The sequence below is a fragment of the Sarcophilus harrisii genome, chromosome 1 (genome assembly GCF_902635505.1).
Source record: "Sarcophilus harrisii chromosome 1, mSarHar1.11, whole genome shotgun sequence".
NCBI lineage: Eukaryota > Metazoa > Chordata > Mammalia > Dasyuromorphia > Dasyuridae > Sarcophilus > Sarcophilus harrisii.
This window is the reverse complement of record NC_045426.1, coordinates 672,503,019-672,524,951: the sequence shown is the minus strand read 5'-3', so window position 1 is coordinate 672,524,951 and position 21,933 is coordinate 672,503,019. Positions and strand designations below refer to the sequence as shown.

Below are 21,933 nucleotides of genomic sequence, written 5' to 3'. Positions count from 1 at the left end.
AGGGTCACACCACTAGTAAGTGTCTGAGATAGGATTTAAATGCAGATTTTCCTGACTCAAGACCAACACTCTGTAATATCATCCAATATCTAAGGTTTATTCCAATCTGATCCCATAAATCATCCCTCCTTCACCTCCAGAGGAATTCCTGTCCAGCCTCAAGAGCTATGAAATTGCCTTCCCTACGCGAGTGGACCCCAACGGAGTACTGTTGGCCTTTGCACCCCCGGCTCCTTCTGGGAGGAAGCGCCAGCGCCGAGGCGGGTCAAAGACCCCACCACCGGAGCCCAGACTCTTCTACAAGGTGGCTGCCCCCAGCACCCTCTTCCTGCTCAACCTGACCCACACCCGGCGCCTGCTGGCCGAGCACTTCTCTGTGGAATACTGGACGAGGGACGGCCCTGCCTGGCAACGCCCGGCCCGGCCCAACTGCCTCTATGCTGGCCACCTGCAGGGGCAGCCCCTCAGCTCCAGAGTGGCTATCAGTAACTGCAACGGGCTGGTAAGCAGATGAGGTGGCCCCTGATGCTGGTGGGGAGAGAAGCCCGGGTCTAGGAGTCCCGGGGACTGAGATAAGAGCCCTGCGTCAGAGTGGGAGGTCCATGGAAAGGGTCTTGGAGAAGTCTCATGTCCCTGATGGTACCCCTCCTCAGCACGGCTTAATTGTGGCTGACGAAGAGGAATACCTCATCGAACCCCTGAGTGGTGGCGGCCCTGGGGGCCGAGGAATCGAGGAAAGCAGCCCCCATGTGGTGTATAAACGCTCTTCTCTGCAGTACCCCCACCTGGATGCTGCCTGTGGAGTGCTAGGTACCCAGTCCTTCCCTTTCTGCCCTCTACGTTCCTGGACGACCTAAAACCCTGCCCTGTGGACCCCACCCCTCCCAGGCGTTCCCTGTCCCCAAGTGATCTAGGAAGAAAAGTGACACTGATCTAGGCCATAGCGGGGAGAAGAAAGATGGAGTAAAGGAGGGCAGGAGAGAGTGAGATGACTGGGGAGGGGGTCATGGTCAAGACAGCAGCAGGATGATGGGGACAAGGAAGAAGGGGGAGGGATGGGGGGACAAGGAAGTGGTAGGAGGACCCTGGGGTCTCCACAGATGAGAAGCCATGGAAGGGGCGGCCGTGGTGGCTGCGGACCTTGAAGCCACCACCCGCCAGGCCCCGGGGCAACGAGACTGAGCGGGGACAACTGGCCCTGAAGCGCTCCGTCAGCAGAGAGCGCTATGTGGAAACTCTGGTGGTGGCTGACAAGATGATGGTGGGCTACCACGGGCGCCGCGACATCGAGCAGTACGTGCTGGCCGTCATGAACATTGTAAGTGTCACCACCCCCAGGGGGCTCAGGAGGGGGGGAGGGGGGGATGATGGCCAGGGCAATGGTGGGAGATGACACGTTCGGCCCTTGCCCCTCCACACCATAACCCATAATTCAAAAGAAAGGCAGTCCGTGAGAATCAGGGAAAACAAGATGAAATTATTTTTGGGAGACAGAAACTGAAGGAGGAACAGGAAACTGGAGACACTAGGGAAACGTGGGGACACCTTGGCTGACAGGTGGGAGGAGGGGCACAGACAGGACTCAGCCTGCCTGCTGCAGTACAGACTCCAAGTCCTTAATGTGACTTTGATCTTCATTTCCCCAGCTTCCTAGGATAGACATTTCCCCTTCCTTCCCAGTCACCTTGTTCCTTCCCATGGGGAGAAGTCACAGCTCAACCTACATGCACTGAGACAGAAGGGTGAGGGATGGAGAACAGCCAGCCAAGGACAATCAGACATAAGAGCTGGGAAGTGGGCTCTGGTCACCCTGTTGGGCTCCTTGTAAGACTGGACTTTCCTTGTTTCCTGGAGGTCAGGTTGCCAAACTTTTCCAGGACTCCAGTCTGGGGAATATTGTTAACATCATGGTGACCCGGCTTATCCTGCTCACTGAAGACCAGGTGAGGGGGAGTGGGTGACGTTCTGCCCGCTTTTACTGGCACTGGAAGTCACCTTGGACAGCGCTGTATGTGCAGCCAGGGTTCCATCATTTTACTAGTTATGGGGCAAGTCCCTTCTCACTAAATCTGTTTCCTCAGTTATAAAAAAGTAAGAACGAGGAAAGAGCTGGACTTGTGGGTTTCATTGATACAGGAAACTCCCAGGGGAGGAAATCCGTTCTCCTAGTGGAGGTCGGCACTTTCTCGGTGACCCATGGGGAACTGCTTAGAAGTGGCCCAGGGTCACACGTCAGTGTGTGTGAGAGGTGGCTCTCATGGCTGGTAGAGGAGCCACCTCATTGAGCCCTAGAGTGGTGGAGGCCACAGGAGCCAGGGATCTTCTTGGCTGCAAGACCAATTCTAATTTTTTCCTTCTCAAAAGGACCATAAATGTAGAGCTAGGAAAGAACGTAACCTCATTTGACACAGGAAAAAAAATGAAAGTCACCCAGAGTAACCATGATTACACAGATTATAAGTGTGTTAACTTATAAATCTTAAAGCTCATAGTCATGGGAATTATAATCATTCTTGGTCAGTCTCCTATCCTTGTCCTTTGTGACAGTGTCTCCCACCTGTTGACTAGTGAGTTACCCCCCAATTTTCTCTTTGAGCCTTCTCTGGAACCTGCTCCCCCCCACCCCTCCTGCTCTCTGTCCCCAGCCCACACTGGAGATCACCCACCACGCAGGGAAGTCACTAGACAGCTTTTGCAAGTGGCAGAAGTCAATCGTGAACCGAAGTGGTCATGGAAACGCTCTCCCGGAGAATGGTGTGGCCAACCATGACACAGCCGTGCTAATCACTCGGTGAGTGCTAAGGTCAAGGGGATGGAGTCAGGGACCAGAGAGCTGCTAGAATGGACAGATGGGAAGCTAAGAGCTAGAGGAGAGAAGCTATTTCTGCCCTCACCCACCCAACTTTCTCCTTTCTAGCTATGACATCTGCATCTACAAGAATAAGCCCTGTGGCACTTTAGGTAATGTTGGAGCCTGGAGTCAGGCTGGGAAATCGGGTGTGAGGGAGGAGAGGGGCTGGATAGGGAGCAGGTGGATTCTGGTATGGAGAGGGGACAAATGATAGTTTCTCGAACGTACTAAACAGTCTTTCCTTTCCTTCTCTCACATAAATTTTTAAAAGAAGTAATTTCCTCCCAAGCTTCCTATCAGTTCTTGGCTAGACTCAATTCCAGGAGTTGTCAAAAAAAAAAAAAAAAAAAGACCAACTGCTCTGCTTTGAACATTAAGAAAGCTCTAGCATATGTCTGAATAGTTCAAATTCTCTTTTCCTCCCCACTCATCATTTTCATATCAGCTGTGCAAGTTTATGATTTGCTTCCTGATCTTTTCATCAATTTTTTCCTTCCACCTAAGTAGTCTCTAGTATACTCTCAGATTATTATGTTCTCCCTTGCTTTTCCCATTCTGGTTCCTGAATTTCCTCATATGATTAGATTGTCCTAATATGCAAAGTTATTGGATATAATGCCTCTTTTTATCTATTCTATCCTTTGGAATAAAAAAAAATACCATGTATACTTTTCTATAACCATATTCCAGTCAGGAGTTTCAGCAAGTTTTAGCAAGGTCAGATTTGTTTCCTTCTATGAGGCTTTCCAGCTGACCTGGATTATCTATCCCCAGTGCATTTGTGTTTTGAAATTGGAGGCCATGGGTTTTAATACTGGCTCTCTAGAAAACGATCTCTGGTGAATCACTGATCCTTTCCACTGATGTCTGTTTTATGTTCTACCTGCTCCTTGTAGGAGATGCGGCAGAAGTCTATTGTCAGCTTTCTCTCTCCCCTGACAGTCTAAGACCTTGACCAGATTTGTGAGACTCTAAGCAAATACATTTTTGACCAGCTCTCATTAAGGATATTCCATCCCTGGTCAAGAGCCAGTAATTCCTATATTTCCAACTGTGGTCCAGGCAATTGTAGGGAAGAGGAGGGGAATGTTCCAGGCTTAAAGGAAGGGACAGAAGTGTGTCGTAGGCAGGGGAGATAGAACAGGAGTTTTTCATGGATTGGAGGAAGGAGGCCCTGGGTGACAGGGTGAGTTGTATTGTAGGGGATGTTGAGGGCTGGGCAATGCTCAAAGACTAACTGGTCAAGAAAGCCTGTGGTATGTGAATTGCTGCTTGACCAGCCTCAGGACTGCAACTTGGCCCACCCCTTTAGGTCTAGCCCCTGTGGGTGGGATGTGCGAACGGGAACGGAGCTGTAGTATCAACGAGGACATCGGCCTGGCCACGGCCTTCACCATCGCTCATGAGATCGGCCACACGTGAGAACCCTTGGGGAAGGAGGTGGGGCAGGCATTAAGAGGCACAGGGGAGAATCCTGGAGGGACTGTGGGGTGGAGGATGGACAAATGGAAGTGATACTTAAGAGGTTGAGAAAAGTGGAAGTGCTCTTTCCTCTCCTCTTAAAACCTTGAGTCCCCTTTTCGTCTCTTGCTCAGGGCTTCCACCAACTCTCCCCTTTCAGAACTGCCTCCATCTCCTGTTGGTTCCTTTTCATTCCCTTTTCCTCTCTTTTCTTCTCAGAGAGACACAAACCACAATACCGACCAGACACACAGAAGCACTTTCACTACAAAGAAAATTTCCTATTAATTAATACATTTCATGAGCATGTTCTCATAGGAGCAAATACATCCTCATGAAGAAAACCCAGAACTTCGCTAAAATTTGAGGTTCTGATTCGATATTCTGATTCTGATTTCTTTTGCTCCACCACCAGGACCTACGCAAGAATGATCCACAACAATCTGAATGGCAAAACCTAATTCTCTAGTCTCAAAATGAAGCCATCCATATGATGGCTTATCCAACTACTCAGCAGTGATTCTCTAAGTCTGGTCCAGAGCATCCTGGGAATCTCTGAAATCCTGTCAGAGAGTCTACAAATTCATAATTAGTTTTTATTTTTAATGTGATCAATATCTATAATAATAATATATAATATTATGAATTATGAATATAATATTAATATAATAATAAACCACATAAACAAAAACTCTTTGGACAGATCCTCAATCATTTTAATAGGATAAAGATATTGAGAACAAAAGTTTGAAGACCATTGAACTATTGAGTCCTCAGAATCACTCCCAAAACTCGTTTCTTTCCTTCCTCTCTCCCTCCCTTTTCTTCCCTCCTTTCCCTTTCTTTTCCTCTTCTTCTCTCCTTCCTTTTTCTCTCTTCCTCTCTCCTTCTCTTTCTCCCCCCCTCCTTTTTTGTCTTCCTCTCTTTCTCTTTCTCTCTTCCTTTTTTCTCTCTCCCTCTTTCTTTCCTTTTTCTCTCTTCTGTCCTTTTATCTTTCCTTTCCTTCCCTCCTTTCTCCCTTCACTATCTTTCCTCTTTATGGCTTTTCCCACGCCTTGGTTTCCCCTTCTCAAGGTAGGGGCAAAGGCAGAGTCGAGCAGTGCCCTCGCCCTCCAGGTTTGGCATGAATCACGACGGGGTTGGAAACACGTGTGGTTCCCAGGGCCAGGACACAGCCAAGCTCATGGCCGCCCACGTCACCATGAAAACGAATCCCTTTGTCTGGTCATCCTGCAGCCGTGATTACATCACCAGCTTTCTGGAGTGAGTGAGATGACACATCAGCCCCCACTTCCCCTACCCTGAGCTCCCAAATTCTCAATCCTTTGAATCACTTTAGGGACACTCCCTGGGACTGGATTGGGGAAAGAGAAGAGAAGGGAACAAGCATTGAGCACTTATACACCCCAGACTCTGTTAACCAGTTTATAAACATCTCATTTGATAGTATTTAGAGGGAAATTGTGTGAGTCCTGGGTTTACCTACTGTATGATTAGATGGTTCAGTCCCAGAATAAAGGAAGATCTACATGAGCTCTGACATGTCCAAAAGCTGAGGACCTCCCCTGTATTCCCATTGCAGGGGGATTTCCCAGATCTTGCCTCAATGCCCCATAATCTTTATCCCAAGTTGCCCAACCCCTAGACTTTAGGTCTTTCTCCATCCCCTCCCAATGACCTTTGTCCTCTGACCTCTCCCAGCTCTGGCCTGGGCCTGTGCCTGAACAATGCCCCCCCCAGGCAGGACTTCGTGTACCCCACAGTGGCCCCGGGCCAGGCCTATGATGCAGACGAACAGTGTCGCTTCCAGTATGGAGTCAAATCCCGCCAGTGTAAATACGGGGTAGAGAGCCTTCCTGCTTTTCTCTGGGGTCCTGAGGTGGGGGAGGCGGGAGACAAGGGAGCAGGGAGCTTGGTTCTGGGTGGGATGGGAGGGGGCAAAGGGGACAGTGCCAGCCCACCCTTCCTTCCTGCCTGCCCAGCCCTGCCGCCTCCGTAGCCTGGCCCTTCAGGGCCAGAGGGAGGGAGACTTAGTTATTATAATCAGGAAGTCTAGGACAATTGATCTGTGGAGCAGGAATGTAGCAGCGGTTGCCAACAGCCTTCACTAGGGTACCAGCTTCTCTCTTGGGCCCAACCCAGATGCTGCATTGTAGCCACTCTACTGAGAGTCTGAAAAGGACCTTAAGTCTTTTGAAACACCTTCTATAAAAAAAAGGCAACGTTTCTGTCCCAGCTTTCGCCCCGAAGAGTTGATTATGTCATCAGAAGAGAAAGACCAAAAGATCCCAATGAGACGTCTTTGTGTTAGAACAGGAGAGGCTTTGGGAGTCTGGCTTCCCTCTGTTCCTATGTCTGTGTCCCCTTTTGCTGTGTGTGTCCCTTTCATGCATCAGACTGTGCTGCCGGAGGTCTTGTTAACGAGTGCATCAAGGGAACCCTATGTCTCAAGGTGAAGGGCAGTCAGGTTGTCAGGATTTTTAAGTCTTTCCCTATTCTTTTGGTCATGATTGTGTCAGAATTCATGAGATCTCAGTTCTCTGAGGTTACGTGACCTTACACACATGAGCAGAAATGGGGAGTGAGGAGTTCTGGGAGATCTTGAAGACATGGACAAGAACTCCTTAGTGCTACCCAGTCACTTCCCTAAGATAAAGCCCTGGAGATCCACCATCTCCTAAGGAGACCGTCAGCTTTTGGCTTCAAGCTCTCTCGATAGTCAAAATAGCTCAAGAGTGCGGAGAAAGCTCTGTGCCCTGGATAGTGTGTGTGTGTGTGTGTGTGTGTGTGTGTGTGTGTGTGAGAGAGAGAGAGAGAGAGAGAGAGAGAGAGAGAGAGAGAGAGAGAGAGTGTATGTGCTAGGGCAGGGATAATGAGTATCAGGGAAGGATCCTATAGGATGCTGGGTAGAAAGGAAAAAAAGGAACTAGTAAGAGATAGGGGAGAGTTCAGAAGGAGGATGGTTGGTGGTAGCTCTGAACAAGAGAGGAAAAGAGAGAAGACAGAGAATCTCATATCTCCCGAGTTAGCCTCAGGAAGTTAGCCAAGCAAAAATTCTCTAGTTTGGCCCAAATCCAGTACTTTAGAAGTCCTTCCCTATCCCCACACTAAGCCCAAGTCTCAGGCTTTAACCACCAATTAAACTGGGGAAAGAGGAGTTACAGATATCAATGACTGTCTTCCTGATGCCTTTTGAAGTAGATTGAGGTGCCAACAGAAATTAGATCTTATTTGCATTCTTTCCCTCTCCAGGAGGAAAGTGGGGCCTGTGGACTAAATTCTGAAAGATTGTACTCTCACACAATCTCTCTCTCTCCCTCCCCCTTCTCCCTTTCCTCCCTACCTTCCCACCCTCTCTCCCCCTTCCTTCTTTCCCTTCCTCCCTCCTCCTCCTCCTCCTTCTCCTTCTTCCTTTTCTTTTTCTTCCTCTTTCTTCTTCTTCTTCTTCTTCTTCTTGTCTTTCTTCTTCTTCTCCTTCTCCTCCTTCTCCTTCTCCTTTTTCTTCTTCCTCTCTTTCTCTTTCCCCCACCCCCAAGGCAAAAGCTGTAAATTGGAGGACTTGAAACATAAAGGACTTGAAACATTATGATCTTGAAGAAATATACTTGATTGGGTCAGTGACTATTAGAGAAGGAGCCTGCAGCCTGAAGAATAGTACCCAGGAGTCAGGAGAGCTAAATTATAGTTTTATTCTTGCCAATGTGTAAACACAGGCTTTGTTTTTTCCATGTCTGCAATGAAGGGGGTTAAACTCTAAACACCCATCTGGGTCTCATGTGCAATTATTCTATAAATGTAAGACCACAACAGCTCAGAGCTATCTTTGAAGAATGAGGTGAAGAGCCTGGATTTTCAGCTCCAGGGTATTAGGGAGATGCTATCGCGTTTTGGCAGGAGTTAGATGACATGAAAACACCATTTTCATTAACTGAGTAAGCTGAACAATATTGTGAGGAGAATAAAGGGAGGGAATCTAGCAACAAAAAGAAAAGAAAAGAAAGCTTTTGTTATAACTTGAATGTAAAGTGCTGAGGTTTGCATGAGCATTACATTCATCCAAGCCCTCCATTCACCTGTCCATTCATATATTCATCTATTCAGTTGTCCATCGCTCCTCTGTTCATCTCTTTATTTCATCCATGAATCCATCTGTCTATTCTTTCTATCCATCCATCTCTCCACCTATGAGATTCTTCCCTTCATCCTTCTCTTCTTTCCGTTGCCCAGTCATGTACTACCCAGGGGTCCTCAAACTACGGCCCACGGGCCAGATGCGGCAGCTGAAGACAATTATCTCCCTCATCCAGGGCTAAGAAGTTTATTTAAAGGCCCACAAAACAAAGGTGTTTTTACCATAGTCCGGCCCTCCAACAGTCTGAGGGACAATGAACTGGCCCCCTATTTAAAAAGTTTGAGGACCCTGTAATAACTACACCATGCTATAAGATAGAGAAATTGCTGAACTTCCCAGGCAGGTTAAGGGAAGCTAGATTCAGCCATATAATAGATAGCCCCATTGGTCCACAGTCAGACAGCTGGACTTCCAAGGAGGAGAGACTTCTTACTTTGGAGAGCTCAGCTCTGCCAGAATCCTCTCCAGCCCTTTGGATCCTAGACCTGCAGAAAGTCCTAGATCTCTCTTAATTGTTCGCTGACATTTTCTGGATTTGTTTCTAGTTCCTGGCCTCCAAAAATCCCCTCCTGTCTCTTTGACCCCTCTCCAGGCCTCCTCACTCTCAGCCTGGTGGGCCTCTGGCTTGATTTCTCACCTGTTCTAATCTGTTTACCTGGAGAAGCTATGAGGCCAGATTTTGAGGTCAGGCTGAGTCTGAGAGTAAGAAGAGAGGCTGAGAGACAACTCCAGGGGAAAGCTGTGAGGTTAGCCTGGGACTGTAAGGGAATGTTTAGTGTTAATGCTTAAAAAAATGTCATTGATGTCCCTCTAAGAGACCGTCATGGTGTACAATCACTTGGCAAAGAAGTAGGAAATAGGCAGGATCTGTAGTCAGAAATTGAGGATGTAAATTCTAACTTTGCTAATTATCATCTGGATGGGTCCACTCATATCTTCATCTCTTCCATAAGAAGTTTGGATTTCTACATGAGAGTCCCAGATCTTATGATTCAGCCTATTGTTCCCGGAGCTATTACTACTTTTAAAAATATCTGAAACCCACAATGAGAGATCTGTATGAATTACAAACCTCATGTCACTGGCCCCCTTTCCCAGCCCTAATTAATAGAAGTATGATGGGGGCAGCAGAGTGAAGACTTCCTATGGCCTTGTTTTTTAGAAGACCATTCTAAATTGACCAGCTCTGGGTCCTACCCTCCTCCTTTCTTTCCTTAATAGACCTCAAGTCTGCTCTTTTCTGTCTGCCATTACCTATTCCTACTCGAGTTTTTCTTTCCCAGTTCTAGGTTTCCCAGTATCTCTCTTACTCTCCTTGGGAAGGGAGATGGGAATTTAAAAAAAAAAAGTAAAAAAAAAAAAAAGCCCTAGGGATTTTCCAGAGTCTGCCAACCAAATTTCTCTGCAGTCCTTGCAACATCTGAGGGACTCAGCTTGACCTCCCCCAGAACATGTTTTTACTTTTATCTTCTGGAATGCTGATATTCCCCCCCATAGGCCAAGAGGCAGTATGTGTAGGGAAGAAAATAAAAAGGAAAAGGCAGGGAAAGAATCAACACTGGATCTGGACTCAGAACACCCAGGTTCTGAGCTTCCCCTCCCTGGGTTTCATGGGAGTTGGACTCAATGACCTCCAAGTTCCCAGCCAGCCCTAAATCCTAGGAGATCATTTCTCCCAAAGGAAACATCAATCTGTTCTTCCCTTTTCTTCTTGCTTAACATCAGAGTCACTGTGGGCCATTCCCAGACGTGCCCCCTCACGGCCTGGCATAGGTTAAAAGCATTCAATAGTCTCCCTTCCAGGAACTCTCTGTTCACTCCCCTGCCAGAGCCTGGCCCCCTGCTCTTGCCCCAAGTCTTGGAATCTCTCCCTGTTATTAGACTGCCCTGATTCCACCCCCTGGGCCAGCTGGAGCTATAGATCTCTGCCAGCCCTCCAGGGCCCCCGGGTCCTTTCCTCTCTGGGCCTTGTGCCCTTTGGCTCCAGGTCAGAATGGTTGCCCTGGAATCCAACTGACCCACTGCACCAAGCTGTGTCCCCGCCTGGACTCTATTTCTGGGAGGAGTTTACTGGAGGGATGGGCTTTCTCCCAGATGACCCCAGTCCCAGATAAAGTCTGCTTAGCTTCAGGAAACCACTCCGTTCCCCTCCTCCCTCCCCATTCTGCTGTGTGTCTCCCATTACACTAAACATTTTCCCGAGTGTTCACTGAAAATATCACACCCCGCCCTGCCCTTTCTCGGCCTGTTCTTCTCAGGGTTACTGGACCAGCCAAAAGGTCCCCAGCCTCACCCTTCCCCTCGCACAAACACTCCATGGCCAACTCCTGGGATGAGGTGGAGATACCAGCTCCATCCTTTCTCTCCAAGCTGGGAGGGGATGATTTAAATCAATCTCAGCAAAGACTTCTAGATAATTAAGTAGGATGGGCTGGTTTGGGAGGTGATAGATTCCCCTTCATTCATCCTCAAGCAGAGGCTTTTTGTTGAGATGGTGGTAGGTGGGATTCTGAGCTTAGGAGCAGGTGGAACTAGGTGCCTTCTGAAGCTACTTCTGCCTCTGGGATTTTCTGATTGTGGGTCTGGCCAATCCTGGATTCTTGAAGTCCTTCCTAGAACCCTTGACCCTCATTGTCTGTCTATCCATCTCTGTGTATGTCTCTGTCTCTCTCCCCTTTCAGAAAAACTAAGGGAACTTCATAAGGTCCATCCTGACTAATTTCCTTCTAGTCCGTGATAGTGGTAGGGTCTTGGAAAGGATGCTAGGGTTGAGGGTGGGAAGTGGGGAAGGATGATGGAGAAGATGGGAAGGGGAAGGCAGAATGTCAGATCCAAGACCTGATGGGGATATTGTGCTCAGGACAAAACCCACAGATCATATGGCAGGAATGACAGACAAAGTCTACAATGGTCATTTGTTTAGAGTAAACGCTAATGTATTTTAAGGAAGGGAATGATGGGGGAGGACAGACAGGGGCAAAAGGACACCCCCCTGCATAAATACACATTGAGGCAATTCCATGGGGAGTGAATGGGGGGGGGGAGTAAAGGGAGGAGTGTGATAGCTTTGAGTCCAAGGTGAGGGAAGGAATCTAGAAATACAAAGATGAGGAGGCCATGGACAGCATGTGGGGATGTTCCTCATGGAGGGTTTGGGGTGAATCCTAGCTTTTCCACTTTTCAGCTATGGATCATGGAACAAGTCGTTTCATTTCCCTGTGCTTCAGTTTCCTTATTTCTAACATGAAGAGACTGGACTAGGGTCTCTAAGGGTTCCTTCCTGCTAGTGCAGAATGAGCTAAGGGAAGAGTTGTGAACAAATGAAGGATTGGGGATTCAAGGGCAGGATGGGAGTCATATTTAGCAGGATGGTCCAGGGAAGCCTTCCTGGAGGAAATAACACCTGAACTGGCCCTGAAGGATGGGATGGAAGGAAGGGAGACTAGAGTCAATGGCCTTGGAGGAGGTCTGTGTCCCCTCCCGTCTCTTCTTTCCTTTCTCAAAAGTTGGACCCCAGGAGCTAATTTAGGGAGTTTTCCCAGTGCTCCAGGACTAGATGGCCCATACCCTGCATGCTACTGGGACTCACCGGGACTCTCTGCTCTCCCAGGAGGTCTGTAGTGAACTCTGGTGTCTGAGCAAAAGCAACCGGTGCATCACCAACAGCATCCCAGCTGCTGAGGGCACACTGTGCCAGAGTAGCACCATTGACAAGGGGGTGAGTACTTCAGTGCCCTTCCTCTCATGTGGCCAGGGCAGTAGCTTTAGCCTCTGCTACTTTCACAGTACAGTAGGTAGAGTGCCGGACCTAGAGATCCAGGTTCAAATTCCCTCTGTGACACTTGTGTGACCACAAACAAGTTATTCAACCTTACAGCCTGAGTTTCCTCACCTATAAAATGGGGCTAACCAGAGGATTGTGGTAAGGGTCAAATGATAGAATATGCTTAGAACATTTGCTAATCTTTTTTTTCTGAAGCAGTTAGGGTTAAGTGATTTGCCAGGGTCACACAGCTAGGAAGTGTTGAGTCCGAAACCAGATTTGAACTCAGGTCCTCCTGACTTCAAGGCTGGTGCTCTATCCGCTATGCGACCCAGCTGCCCCTATTTGCTAATCTTTAAATTGACATAAAAATGTCAGATTTATCATCAATGTTGTCATCTGAAGAGCACCTAAAAAACAGAAATTGGGACTCTGGGGCTTCGGTGCTGGTGGGATCTGTAACCATCAGGATGGTATCCCTACAGTGGTGCTACAAGCGGGTATGTGTCCCCTTTGGGTCACGGCCAGAGGGCGTGGATGGGGCCTGGGGCCCCTGGACCTCATGGGGTGAGTGCAGCCGCACCTGCGGAGGTGGAGTCTCCTCTTCCAGCCGGCAGTGCGACAGCCCCAGGTCAGTCAGTGGTTCTGTTGGTCTGGTCTCTCTCAAACACCCCATCCCTGATTCACTCACCCTGTGTCCCTTCAGCTCAGATTCCCCCAGGGGTGGGAGGAAGGCTGCTGGGGGATGGGGAGACACATAACCATGATAGTGCCACGTGTTCAGACCATCCTTCCTTCCCAAGCTCACCTTGGAGGCCCCGGCCAGAAGCAAAGCTTAGGGGTCAGCAGCCACACTCCCTCCTATCCCCCAACAACCCTCCTCTAACTTCTTCTGTGTCTTCTCCCAAGACCAACAATTGGAGGCAAATATTGCTTAGGAGAGCGGCGTCGCTATCGGTCCTGCAACACGGATGTAAGTGATACTCTTGTCCCAGCCCTCAAACCCCTTCCCTCCATCCTCAGAAACTCAAATAGGCAAATAATGGTCCTGATGATGTCATTCTTCTGTAACCACAAGAGGGTGAGACCTGTGTCTCACGTGAGAAGAGAAGGGAGACAAATAGAAGAAACGTTATGGATGAAAAATCAAAAGAACTTAGCACCTGAGGAGATGTGGGAAGTGAGGAAGAGATACAGCCAGATAACAAGACTTTAAGCTTGAGTGACTTGAGGGATGGTGATACTAATAGCATAAATAAGGAAGCTAGGAGGATCCATAGTGTACACATGAATGGTTCTCATCCAACCAAGAAGGAAAGAAAATTTCTTGAAAGAAAATAACCCATGTGCTTAGACACTGTTGTTGACTTAGATCAGTGGTCCTCAAAGTGTAGTCCAAAGAATTGTTGGAGCCTCTGAAACCCTTTCAGAGGGTCTACAAATTCAAAATTATTTTTTATTTCTAATATAGTAAATAGCTATAAATATAACCCATGTGAACAAAAACTCTTTGAACAGATCCTCGATAGTTTTTTAACATGAAGATACTGAGAACAAAAGTTTGAGAACCACTGAAGATGAAGGGATAGGATCATAGATCTGAAGCTGAAGGGAAACTCAAAAGCTCCTTCTACAGATGACAAAATCAGACAGGAAAGGGAAGTGACCAAGGACATAAATATAGAAATCAGCAGAAATGAGATTCGAATCCAAGGCCTTTGACTGGGGAGCCTCACTCTTTTCCTTGTACTGAGATGTCCCTTCTGCATGTTTGTCAGATTATTTGAAGAGGATACAAAAGGGACAGCTAGCATGCTGAATAGCACATTCAAGCTCCTCCAAAACACAAGCAGATTCTAGAAAAATTAATTCCATTAAGGATAAATATAAAGTTCTACTGGTGGATCTAAAAAATCAATTTCCCAAGTACAAAGTAAGAGAGGTCCGGTTAGAGGTAGTTTGGAAAAGATCTGGAGGATTTGATGACTTAAATGCTCAAGATGATCAAACTGTGGTGATGGCAACCCAATAGCGCAAACACATGATGTTCAGAACTTACATGTGGCCATGTTGATTCTCTCAGTAGAATGTAGGCTTTTTGTAGACTTTGCTTTTGTCTTGTTTTTGAATGTGTGGCCCCATTGCCTACCGTGATACAAGTAGGAGCTATTAAATACTTGTAAGTTGACCAACCAGCTTGGTGATTGTACCTGATGTAGTCAGGACCACAGCTGGAATACTGTGCTCAGTTTGGGAATAATATTAACTCCAGAGGAGGGTGATCAGCAATGGTTAAAGATCATGGTCAGGATGTTTAGCACTTTCTCAGTGCACCACAACCTATGTTAGTCTTTGGGGCTGCCATCATCATCAGGGAAAGCTCAGGGGATATGACAGCAGAGTTCCAGAAAAATAAGGGAAATGGGGAGAAATTGCAGATAGAACTGATATAAAGAAAGTCTTCCTGCCAATTACAGATGGAATGGCTGCCTCTGAAAGACGGGAGAGGAGATTCCCTCTCATTGAAGGCTTTGAAGCAGTGGCTGGATGGCCCTTTCCTGCATATGTTAGATACTTCTTATTTAGACATGGGCCGGATTAGACAGTCCCTCTCAGATGCTGGGTGAAAAGGGGAAGGAAAGAGAAGAAATAAGTACAAAAATAAGGTCCATTTTCCCACCTTATAACTTTATAGATGGAAAGTTCTCCAAAATGTCTCCCTGGAGACTCACTACAGCTAGATCTGGCAGACCCACAGCCTGTCTCCTTTCCCTAGAGCTGAAGGTCCTTTTGTGCATCCGCTCCCCTCAAATCCAAACAATGAGCATATGCACTTTAGGGACTGGGCCCATCCAAGCTAGCTGGGGCCTCAGGTCATCACCATCCCATCAGGGAGAGCATCGATGGTCATTGAAATCCCTTCTGGCTGCTGAGATCCCAGAAGACAGAAGCTCGGCAATGAGGGAGGGCTGGGAAGAGAGGCACAGGCAGATTGGGGCACAGTGTAAGTCAGCTATTAAGGTTGCTCAGAAGTAGAATAGGACATCTCAGAGAAGTGACAAGTTTCTTATTTTCAGAAGTCTTCAAGCAGAGCATTGGCCAGGGATGATGTAGGGGGATCCTTGTTCAGGTGGGGGATGGACTCAGTATCCTCTGGGATCCCTTCTACTCAGTGGTGCTCTGCTTGCTGTCCCCCCAGGACTGTCCCCCAGGCTCTCAGGACTTCAGGGAGGTGCAATGCTCAGAATTCGACAGTGTCCCTTTCCGGGGGAAATATTATACATGGAAGACATACCGGGGAGGTAAGTGGCCCTCCTGAGAGAGAACAGAAGGAGGTAGGAACCCAGGCTAAGATATGGGAGAAAAAGGAAATTTAAGGGAAAGAAGAGAGACAATAACCTGCATGCAGGTCAGTGGGTGCTACAACAGGAACAAGGAGGAGTGACCTTAGACCCTGCCATGTTGGTCAGTATCAGATCAAAGATGGAAGGGAACATCTAGTCCAGTGGTTCTCAAAGTATGGTCTGCAGGGGCCAGTTCGCTGTCCCTCAGACTGTTGGAGGGCTGGACTATAGTAAAAACAAAAACTGTTTTGTGGGCCTTTAAATAAAGAAACTTCATAGCCCTGAGTGAGGGGGATAATCGTCCTCAGCTGCTGCATCTGGCCCATAGGCCATAGTTTGAGGACCCCTGGTGAATCCTGGGTATCTCTGAAACCCTTTTAGAGGATCTACAAATTCAAAAATAGTTTTTATTTCCAATATGGTAAATGTCTGTAAATATAATCCAGATAAACAAAAACTCTTTGGGGAGATCCTCAATAATTTTAAATATGATAAAGATACTGAAAACAAAAGTTTGAGAACCACTGATCTAGTCTAACCATTGATTCTACAGTCAAGGAACCTCTGTTCCAGTTGAATTAAATAAGTTACCCAAGATCACACAGCTTTAAAGTAGCATTTGGTGTTTGAAGACAGGTATCCCAGCTCCAAGTTTTCTGCTCTTTGGGTTCCCAGTTGTTCAGTGTCACAAGCATTTATTAAGCACCTGCTGTGTGCCAGGCATTGAGCAAGGTGCTAAGGATACAGTTACAAAATTGAAAATGGTCCCTGTCCTCAAGAGTATTACATTTTTCTAGGGAAAAACTTGAAATGGAATGGGATCAGCAATGATCCCTAGGATGTGTCTCTGGGACATTCACCAACTTATCAGCTACACTATGAGGAAGAAGAAGCCATCCATATTTAGGGATCAATGTGCTCTGGAAGCTCAAAGATTTGACAATGACTCAGCTTCTAGAAAAAAAAAAAACTGAGTCAATTAGGAAGAAATTAAGGACAGGGAAAAGTGAAATTAAGAACTGGGGGAGAAGACACATGATTTTTCCCTTTTGTTCTGATTTTTCTCTCCCAACATGATTCATAAAGCAATGTGTTTTAAAATTTAATTAATTAATTTTTAAAATGAAAAGTATTTTTTAAAAAAAGGAATTGGGGAGAAGAGTGGATATTGCCAGCCAATCACCACTTGTGTCCCAGTGCTGTCATCTTCCTCTAAACCTGTTTTTTAATGAGGGGTCTCCAGAGACATTGTAGGAAAGTGCATCTATTGGGATGGAGGAAAATGTATTTTTATTTTCAACAAGCTCTAACTGAAATCTAGCATTTCCTTTAAATACGAATGTCTTATGGGGCAGGGTGCTTCCACAACTTAAAAAAAAAAAAAAAAAAGAACATTTGCTCTAAGACTTTTTAAAAAAAATTTCAACAAATTCCCAACTCCTGTTTCTTTTAAGGATCAGATCATGAGAGGGAATCACTTATTTCCTTCATCTTCCATACTGAATGTAGTTTCCAACTACATTGTTCTATCTAGGACACTGCAGAGGGGGCCCTGCAGGGAATGAAGGGAACTGGAATAATCCAAATGACCTTCCAAGGTCCTAGCAGGCTAAATTGCATCCAGTAGATTGTGGTTAAAAACTACTCTCTACCACCTGCACCCTGTACTCAGTGAGAGGGCAAGCTGGGCACAGGGCTGGCAATAATTATCAGATCAGTCTGTAATCAGAAGGGAAACTTTAGGAGCCTAAGACTAAGGAGGCAGTAACCTCCTCCCACCTTCTCCAAGGATGATACTCAGGTCTCAGTTTAAGGGACTGATAATCTGGAAAATATCCCTCACTAGAATATAAACTCGAATTCAGGGACTGCTTTTTCTTTGTATTTATATTCTGAGCTCTTGGTACAGTGCCTGGCACATAATAAATGCTTAATAAATGTTTGCTTACTTCCTCGTTCTCTCCTCTCTCACATCCTCATTTCTCTCACTAGATCTCAGAATGGCGAAGGGTTTGGGATTTGAAGGGATATGGGGATTGTCTGGAGAAATTAGCCTTGTTTAGTCTGAAGAAGAGTCTCTAGCGGCGGAAGGTCTGTCATTGGAAGAGGGATTGACTATGTTTTCCTAAGCCCATTGATTCCAGAGCTGGGATCAATGGAGAGAAGGCACAAAGAGGAAAATGTGGGTTTAATGTTCAGAAATTTTGCAATCATGGGAGAGGAGCCAAAGTGAATGGGACATTCAGGAAAAAAAAATGTATTTGCCCTCACATGAAGTCTCCAGGCAAAGGCTAAATGACCGTGGCTGGGTGTGGGACTGACCAGCCTCTGCCAGGTCTGAGATTCAGTGAGGGATACTTACCCACTAGGGGGTGTGAAATCCTGCTCCCTCACCTGCTTGGCGGAAGGCTTCAACTTCTACACGGAGCGGGCAGCGGCTGTGGTGGACGGGACCCCATGCCGGCTGGACACCGTGGACATCTGTGTCAATGGAGAGTGCAAGGTGGAGAAAGGCCATTGGAGGGGTGGGACAGGGGAGGAGAGACTGAGCGTCAGTCTGGGATGGGGGGGCAATTCAGTTCAACCTACTGGATACAGAGTGATACTCTATGTCAGGGGTCCTCAAACTTTTTAAATAGGGGGACAGTTCACTGTCCCTCAGACTGTTGGAGGGCCGGACTATAGTAAAAAACAAAAACTTTGTTTTGTGGGCCTTTAAATAAAGAAATTTCATAGCCCTGGGTGAGGGGAATAATCGTCCTCAGCCGCGGCCGTAGTTTGAGGACCCCTGCATGTTGTGGGGATAGTCTTCCGGTCTGACTGGAGCATAAACTCCATAGAGAAAGTAATATGGCCGGAGAGACAAGGTGAGCCACATCCTGGAAGACCTTGAACGTCAGGCAAGGGAGTTTATTTAGTTGGCAATAGGGAGTTTTATGGCAAAGATGCAACTAGACTGAGTGGGATAGAGAATGAATTAAAGAATAATGGCCCCATAAGACAAGTGTTGTACAGGTTGGGATCACAGATGGTTGCAATGGGAATAGGGGAAGAGTTTAGCCCAAAGCCCCTTCCCTGAAGGTTTCCCTTCCCCTCCAGCACGTAGGCTGCGACCGAATCCTGGGCTCAGACCTTCGGGAGGATAAGTGCCGGGTGTGTGGGGGTGACGGCAGCTCCTGTGAAACCATCGAGGGTGTATTTTCTGGGGCCATTCCCAAGGGCGGTAAGAGCCTGGCAGTTCTGCACCCATCCTATGCCTGGTGGGGATGGGGGCAAGCCCAGAGTCAGTACCAGTGACCTCTGACACTCAGCAGCCTAGTCTACCCAATGAGACAGGGGCAAGATATCAGAGGGCGCCTCAGATCCCAGGGAGGGAATGGGGAGGACATGCTGTGGGACGAAGGTCAAAGATGGGTTGGAGAGGAGAGAGGAAGTGGACTGGGGTGGGGGGAAGAGTTATGGGAAAGGAGCGATTAATTTGGTGGGGGAAAGACCGGGATGGGGAGGAGCCCCTTATAAGTAAACATCTGGGCCTTTTTTCCAGAGTATGAAGAGATCATTTGGATTCCCAAGGGCTCTGTCCACATTTCTATTCAGGATTCAAATCCATCCCTCAGCCACCTGGGTGAGAGAAAACGGGGTACCTTGGATATTCAAGGAATTGAGGGCATGATGTATGGGAGTGGTTAGAGGAAAGGTACTGGGGACGAAGGTTTTGGGGGGTGTGGAGCTGATTCTCCCCCACCCCCATCAACTGTCCCTCTTGCCTTGTACTAGCCCTAAAAGGGGAGGATGACGCCTTTCTCCTGGATGGGCTGCCCAAGACCCCACAGCCCCACCGCTTGCCCCTGGCTGGGACCATCTTCCAGCTACACCACGGGCCAGACCAACCCCAGATTCTGGAAGCCTTGGGCCCAACCAACATCACCATCATTGTCATGGTAAGCAGGAAGCTCAGAGAGGGAGGGGGGATAGGGATGGGAGGCAAGGATTCAACCCTTAGGAGGACCTTCTTCTTGGAGAGCTCAGTCAGATGATCTAGCCCAGGCTGGGAGAGCTGCTGGTAGCGCTCCCTGTGCCCATGGGCAGCAGTGAGCAGTTTTAATGGGAAAGTCTTGGCTTTCTTCCTTTGAGCTGTCCTGGCCCCCTCCCTGGGCCCAGAATGTGAGGGCCCCTTACCCTCATCCTGGCCCCTCTCCCACCAGGTCCTGACCCGATCTGAGCTCCAGGGAATCCGATACCGCTTCAATGCACCGATTTCTCACGAGGCCCTGTCTCCATACGCCTGGCACTATGCCCCCTGGACCAAGTGCTCCGCCCTGTGTGCAGGCGGTGAGGCTGAACAGTGCTGGGGAGATGCTAGGAAGGCATTAGAGCCCCCCAGGGGGTTAAACAAGGGGGGATTCTGGAGAAGTAGTGGGAGCCCGGATGGAGCTGGACCAGGAGGGAGGCAGGGAGGAGTGGAGGGAGACAGGAGGAAGAAGGTAGAGGCCCCAGGAGGGGAAGGGGTTAGGGCCTGCCTCAGTAGGTGGGTAGCTCTCAAGCTAAGCTAGAAAAGGAAACCCGGGAGTCCAGACTTGCAGCTCCGGCCCTTGTGAAAAAGCATCTCAGGGTCTTTTGGTGCAAAGGTGGGGTGAGCATTGGGATGGTGGGGCAGGACCTGGGAGCTGAGCTGGTCCCTCCCCATCCCCCAGGCAGCCAGGTACAGGCTGCAGAGTGTCGGAAGCAACTGGACAGCTCCACTGTGGCCCCTCACCATTGCAGCCCCCACAGCAAACTGCCCAAACGCCAGCGGGCATGCAACACGGAACCTTGCCCTCCAGAGTGAGTACCCAGGCCAGGGACCAGGGAGACCCCCCCCCCCTCTGAGGGGCTCACGTCAGGCTCCTCCAGGGCTCTTTCTCCCCAAATCATCCCACCATCTGAGGCAGAGGGAGTGGATTCAAATCCTGACTTTACTCGCTTGACTTTGGGCAAATTTGGGGGGCTCAAGTTTCCTCTTCAGCAAAATTAGAATTTAGGCTTGGATGGCTTCTAGGGTTCCTTCCAACTTGAAATCTGTGATCTTGTGATATGAGCTCATCATGAGCAAGGCTTATTTCATCCTTTGTAGTGTCTGTCCCCCAAGGATCTCAGTGTTGCTTGCACAAATAACCACTTCTCTCCTCACCCCGTCCCAAATAAAAATAAATAAATAAAAGATAATAAAATAAATAAACAAGAAGAAATCAAATTTTAAAAATAATAAACCTTCTGCATTCCCCTAGCTGGGCTGTGGGGAACTGGTCAAGCTGCAGCCGAAGCTGTAATTCAGGGGTGAGGAGCCGTTCTGTGGTTTGTCAGCGCCGGGTATCTGCAGACGAAGAGAAAGCTCTTGATGACAGTGCCTGTACCCAGCCCCGGCCCCACGTGCTGGAGCCTTGCAACAGCCCTGCCTGCCCACCAGAGTGGGTCACCCTTGATTGGTCCGAGGTGAGCCCTCCCTTCTCTGCTCCTACCATTCAGATAGGCAGCCCTGGCAAGCGTGCCCCAAAACCCCCTCTGCAGCTTCCTCTTACTCCCCAGGATGGCCCAGATCCCAGAGCTTTGCTTCCCCCCGTACCCACCCCAAACTCTCTGAAGAACTGGTCCCTAATGCCAAACCCTTTATGCACCCCAGTGTACCCCCAACTGTGGGCCCGGCTTCCGATACCGAGTCGTCCTGTGTAAGAGTGGAGACCACGGCACCACCCTGCCTTCCACACAGTGTCCAGCGGCTACCAAGCCCCCCACCAGCATGAGGTGCAACCTCCGCCGGTGTCCCCCACCCCGCTGGGTGACGGGCGAGTGGGGAGAGGTATGGGGGCCGGTTTGGAGTCTATTGTCTCCAGGCCTGGGATGGAGGAGGGCCTAAGGCAGGGGTCCCCAAGGACTGGATTGGGGAAGACTCCAGGTGGGACAGAGTCAGGAAAACATGTTCAACAAACAAGAGTCTCTTATGTGCCCGGCCCTCTGCAAGACTCAGCGAGGAAACAGTCAGCTTCAGCTCTGACATCAGGCAGAATGACCCCTGAGCTTGGGATCCTTTTGGGGGACCACTTCTCCAACCCTTAACTTAGCTCATCAGCTGGTCAACAACAACTAAGATGTTGAGGTAGCTGGATGGGTACTGGATGGACTACTGGATGGGTACTGGATGGAGTACTGGATGAATACTGGATGGGTACTGGATGGAGTACTAGATGGAGTGCTGAATGGGTACTGGATGGAGTGCTGGATGGGTACTGGATGGGTACTGAATGGGTACTGATTAAGTACTGGATGGGTACTGGATGGAGTGCTAGATGGTTACTGGATGGGTACTAGATAGAGTGCTGGATGGTTACTGGATGGGTACTGAATG

At 48.3% G+C, this 21,933-nt stretch overlaps 1 protein-coding gene across 1 annotated transcript in view; it reads left to right on the top strand.

Annotated features, from left to right (window-relative positions):
- Window positions 1–21,933, top strand: part of ADAMTS10 (ADAM metallopeptidase with thrombospondin type 1 motif 10) — a 34,509-nt gene that overhangs the window by 7,680 nt on the left and 4,896 nt on the right. The window contains exons 3-23 of the mRNA XM_003760877.3: window positions 141–502; window positions 654–810; window positions 1,101–1,318; window positions 1,860–1,943; window positions 2,646–2,791; window positions 2,918–2,961; window positions 4,164–4,269; window positions 5,429–5,575; window positions 6,014–6,155; window positions 12,055–12,162; window positions 12,693–12,838; window positions 13,117–13,180; window positions 15,407–15,509; window positions 17,921–18,054; window positions 18,651–18,774; window positions 19,096–19,176; window positions 19,329–19,492; window positions 19,757–19,883; window positions 20,246–20,375; window positions 20,819–21,023; window positions 21,211–21,387. Of these exons, the coding sequence (XP_003760925.2) occupies window positions 141–502; window positions 654–810; window positions 1,101–1,318; window positions 1,860–1,943; window positions 2,646–2,791; window positions 2,918–2,961; window positions 4,164–4,269; window positions 5,429–5,575; window positions 6,014–6,155; window positions 12,055–12,162; window positions 12,693–12,838; window positions 13,117–13,180; window positions 15,407–15,509; window positions 17,921–18,054; window positions 18,651–18,774; window positions 19,096–19,176; window positions 19,329–19,492; window positions 19,757–19,883; window positions 20,246–20,375; window positions 20,819–21,023; window positions 21,211–21,387 (2,969 nt within the window). The remainder of the gene's footprint in view (window positions 1–140; window positions 503–653; window positions 811–1,100; window positions 1,319–1,859; window positions 1,944–2,645; window positions 2,792–2,917; window positions 2,962–4,163; window positions 4,270–5,428; window positions 5,576–6,013; window positions 6,156–12,054; window positions 12,163–12,692; window positions 12,839–13,116; window positions 13,181–15,406; window positions 15,510–17,920; window positions 18,055–18,650; window positions 18,775–19,095; window positions 19,177–19,328; window positions 19,493–19,756; window positions 19,884–20,245; window positions 20,376–20,818; window positions 21,024–21,210; window positions 21,388–21,933) is intronic.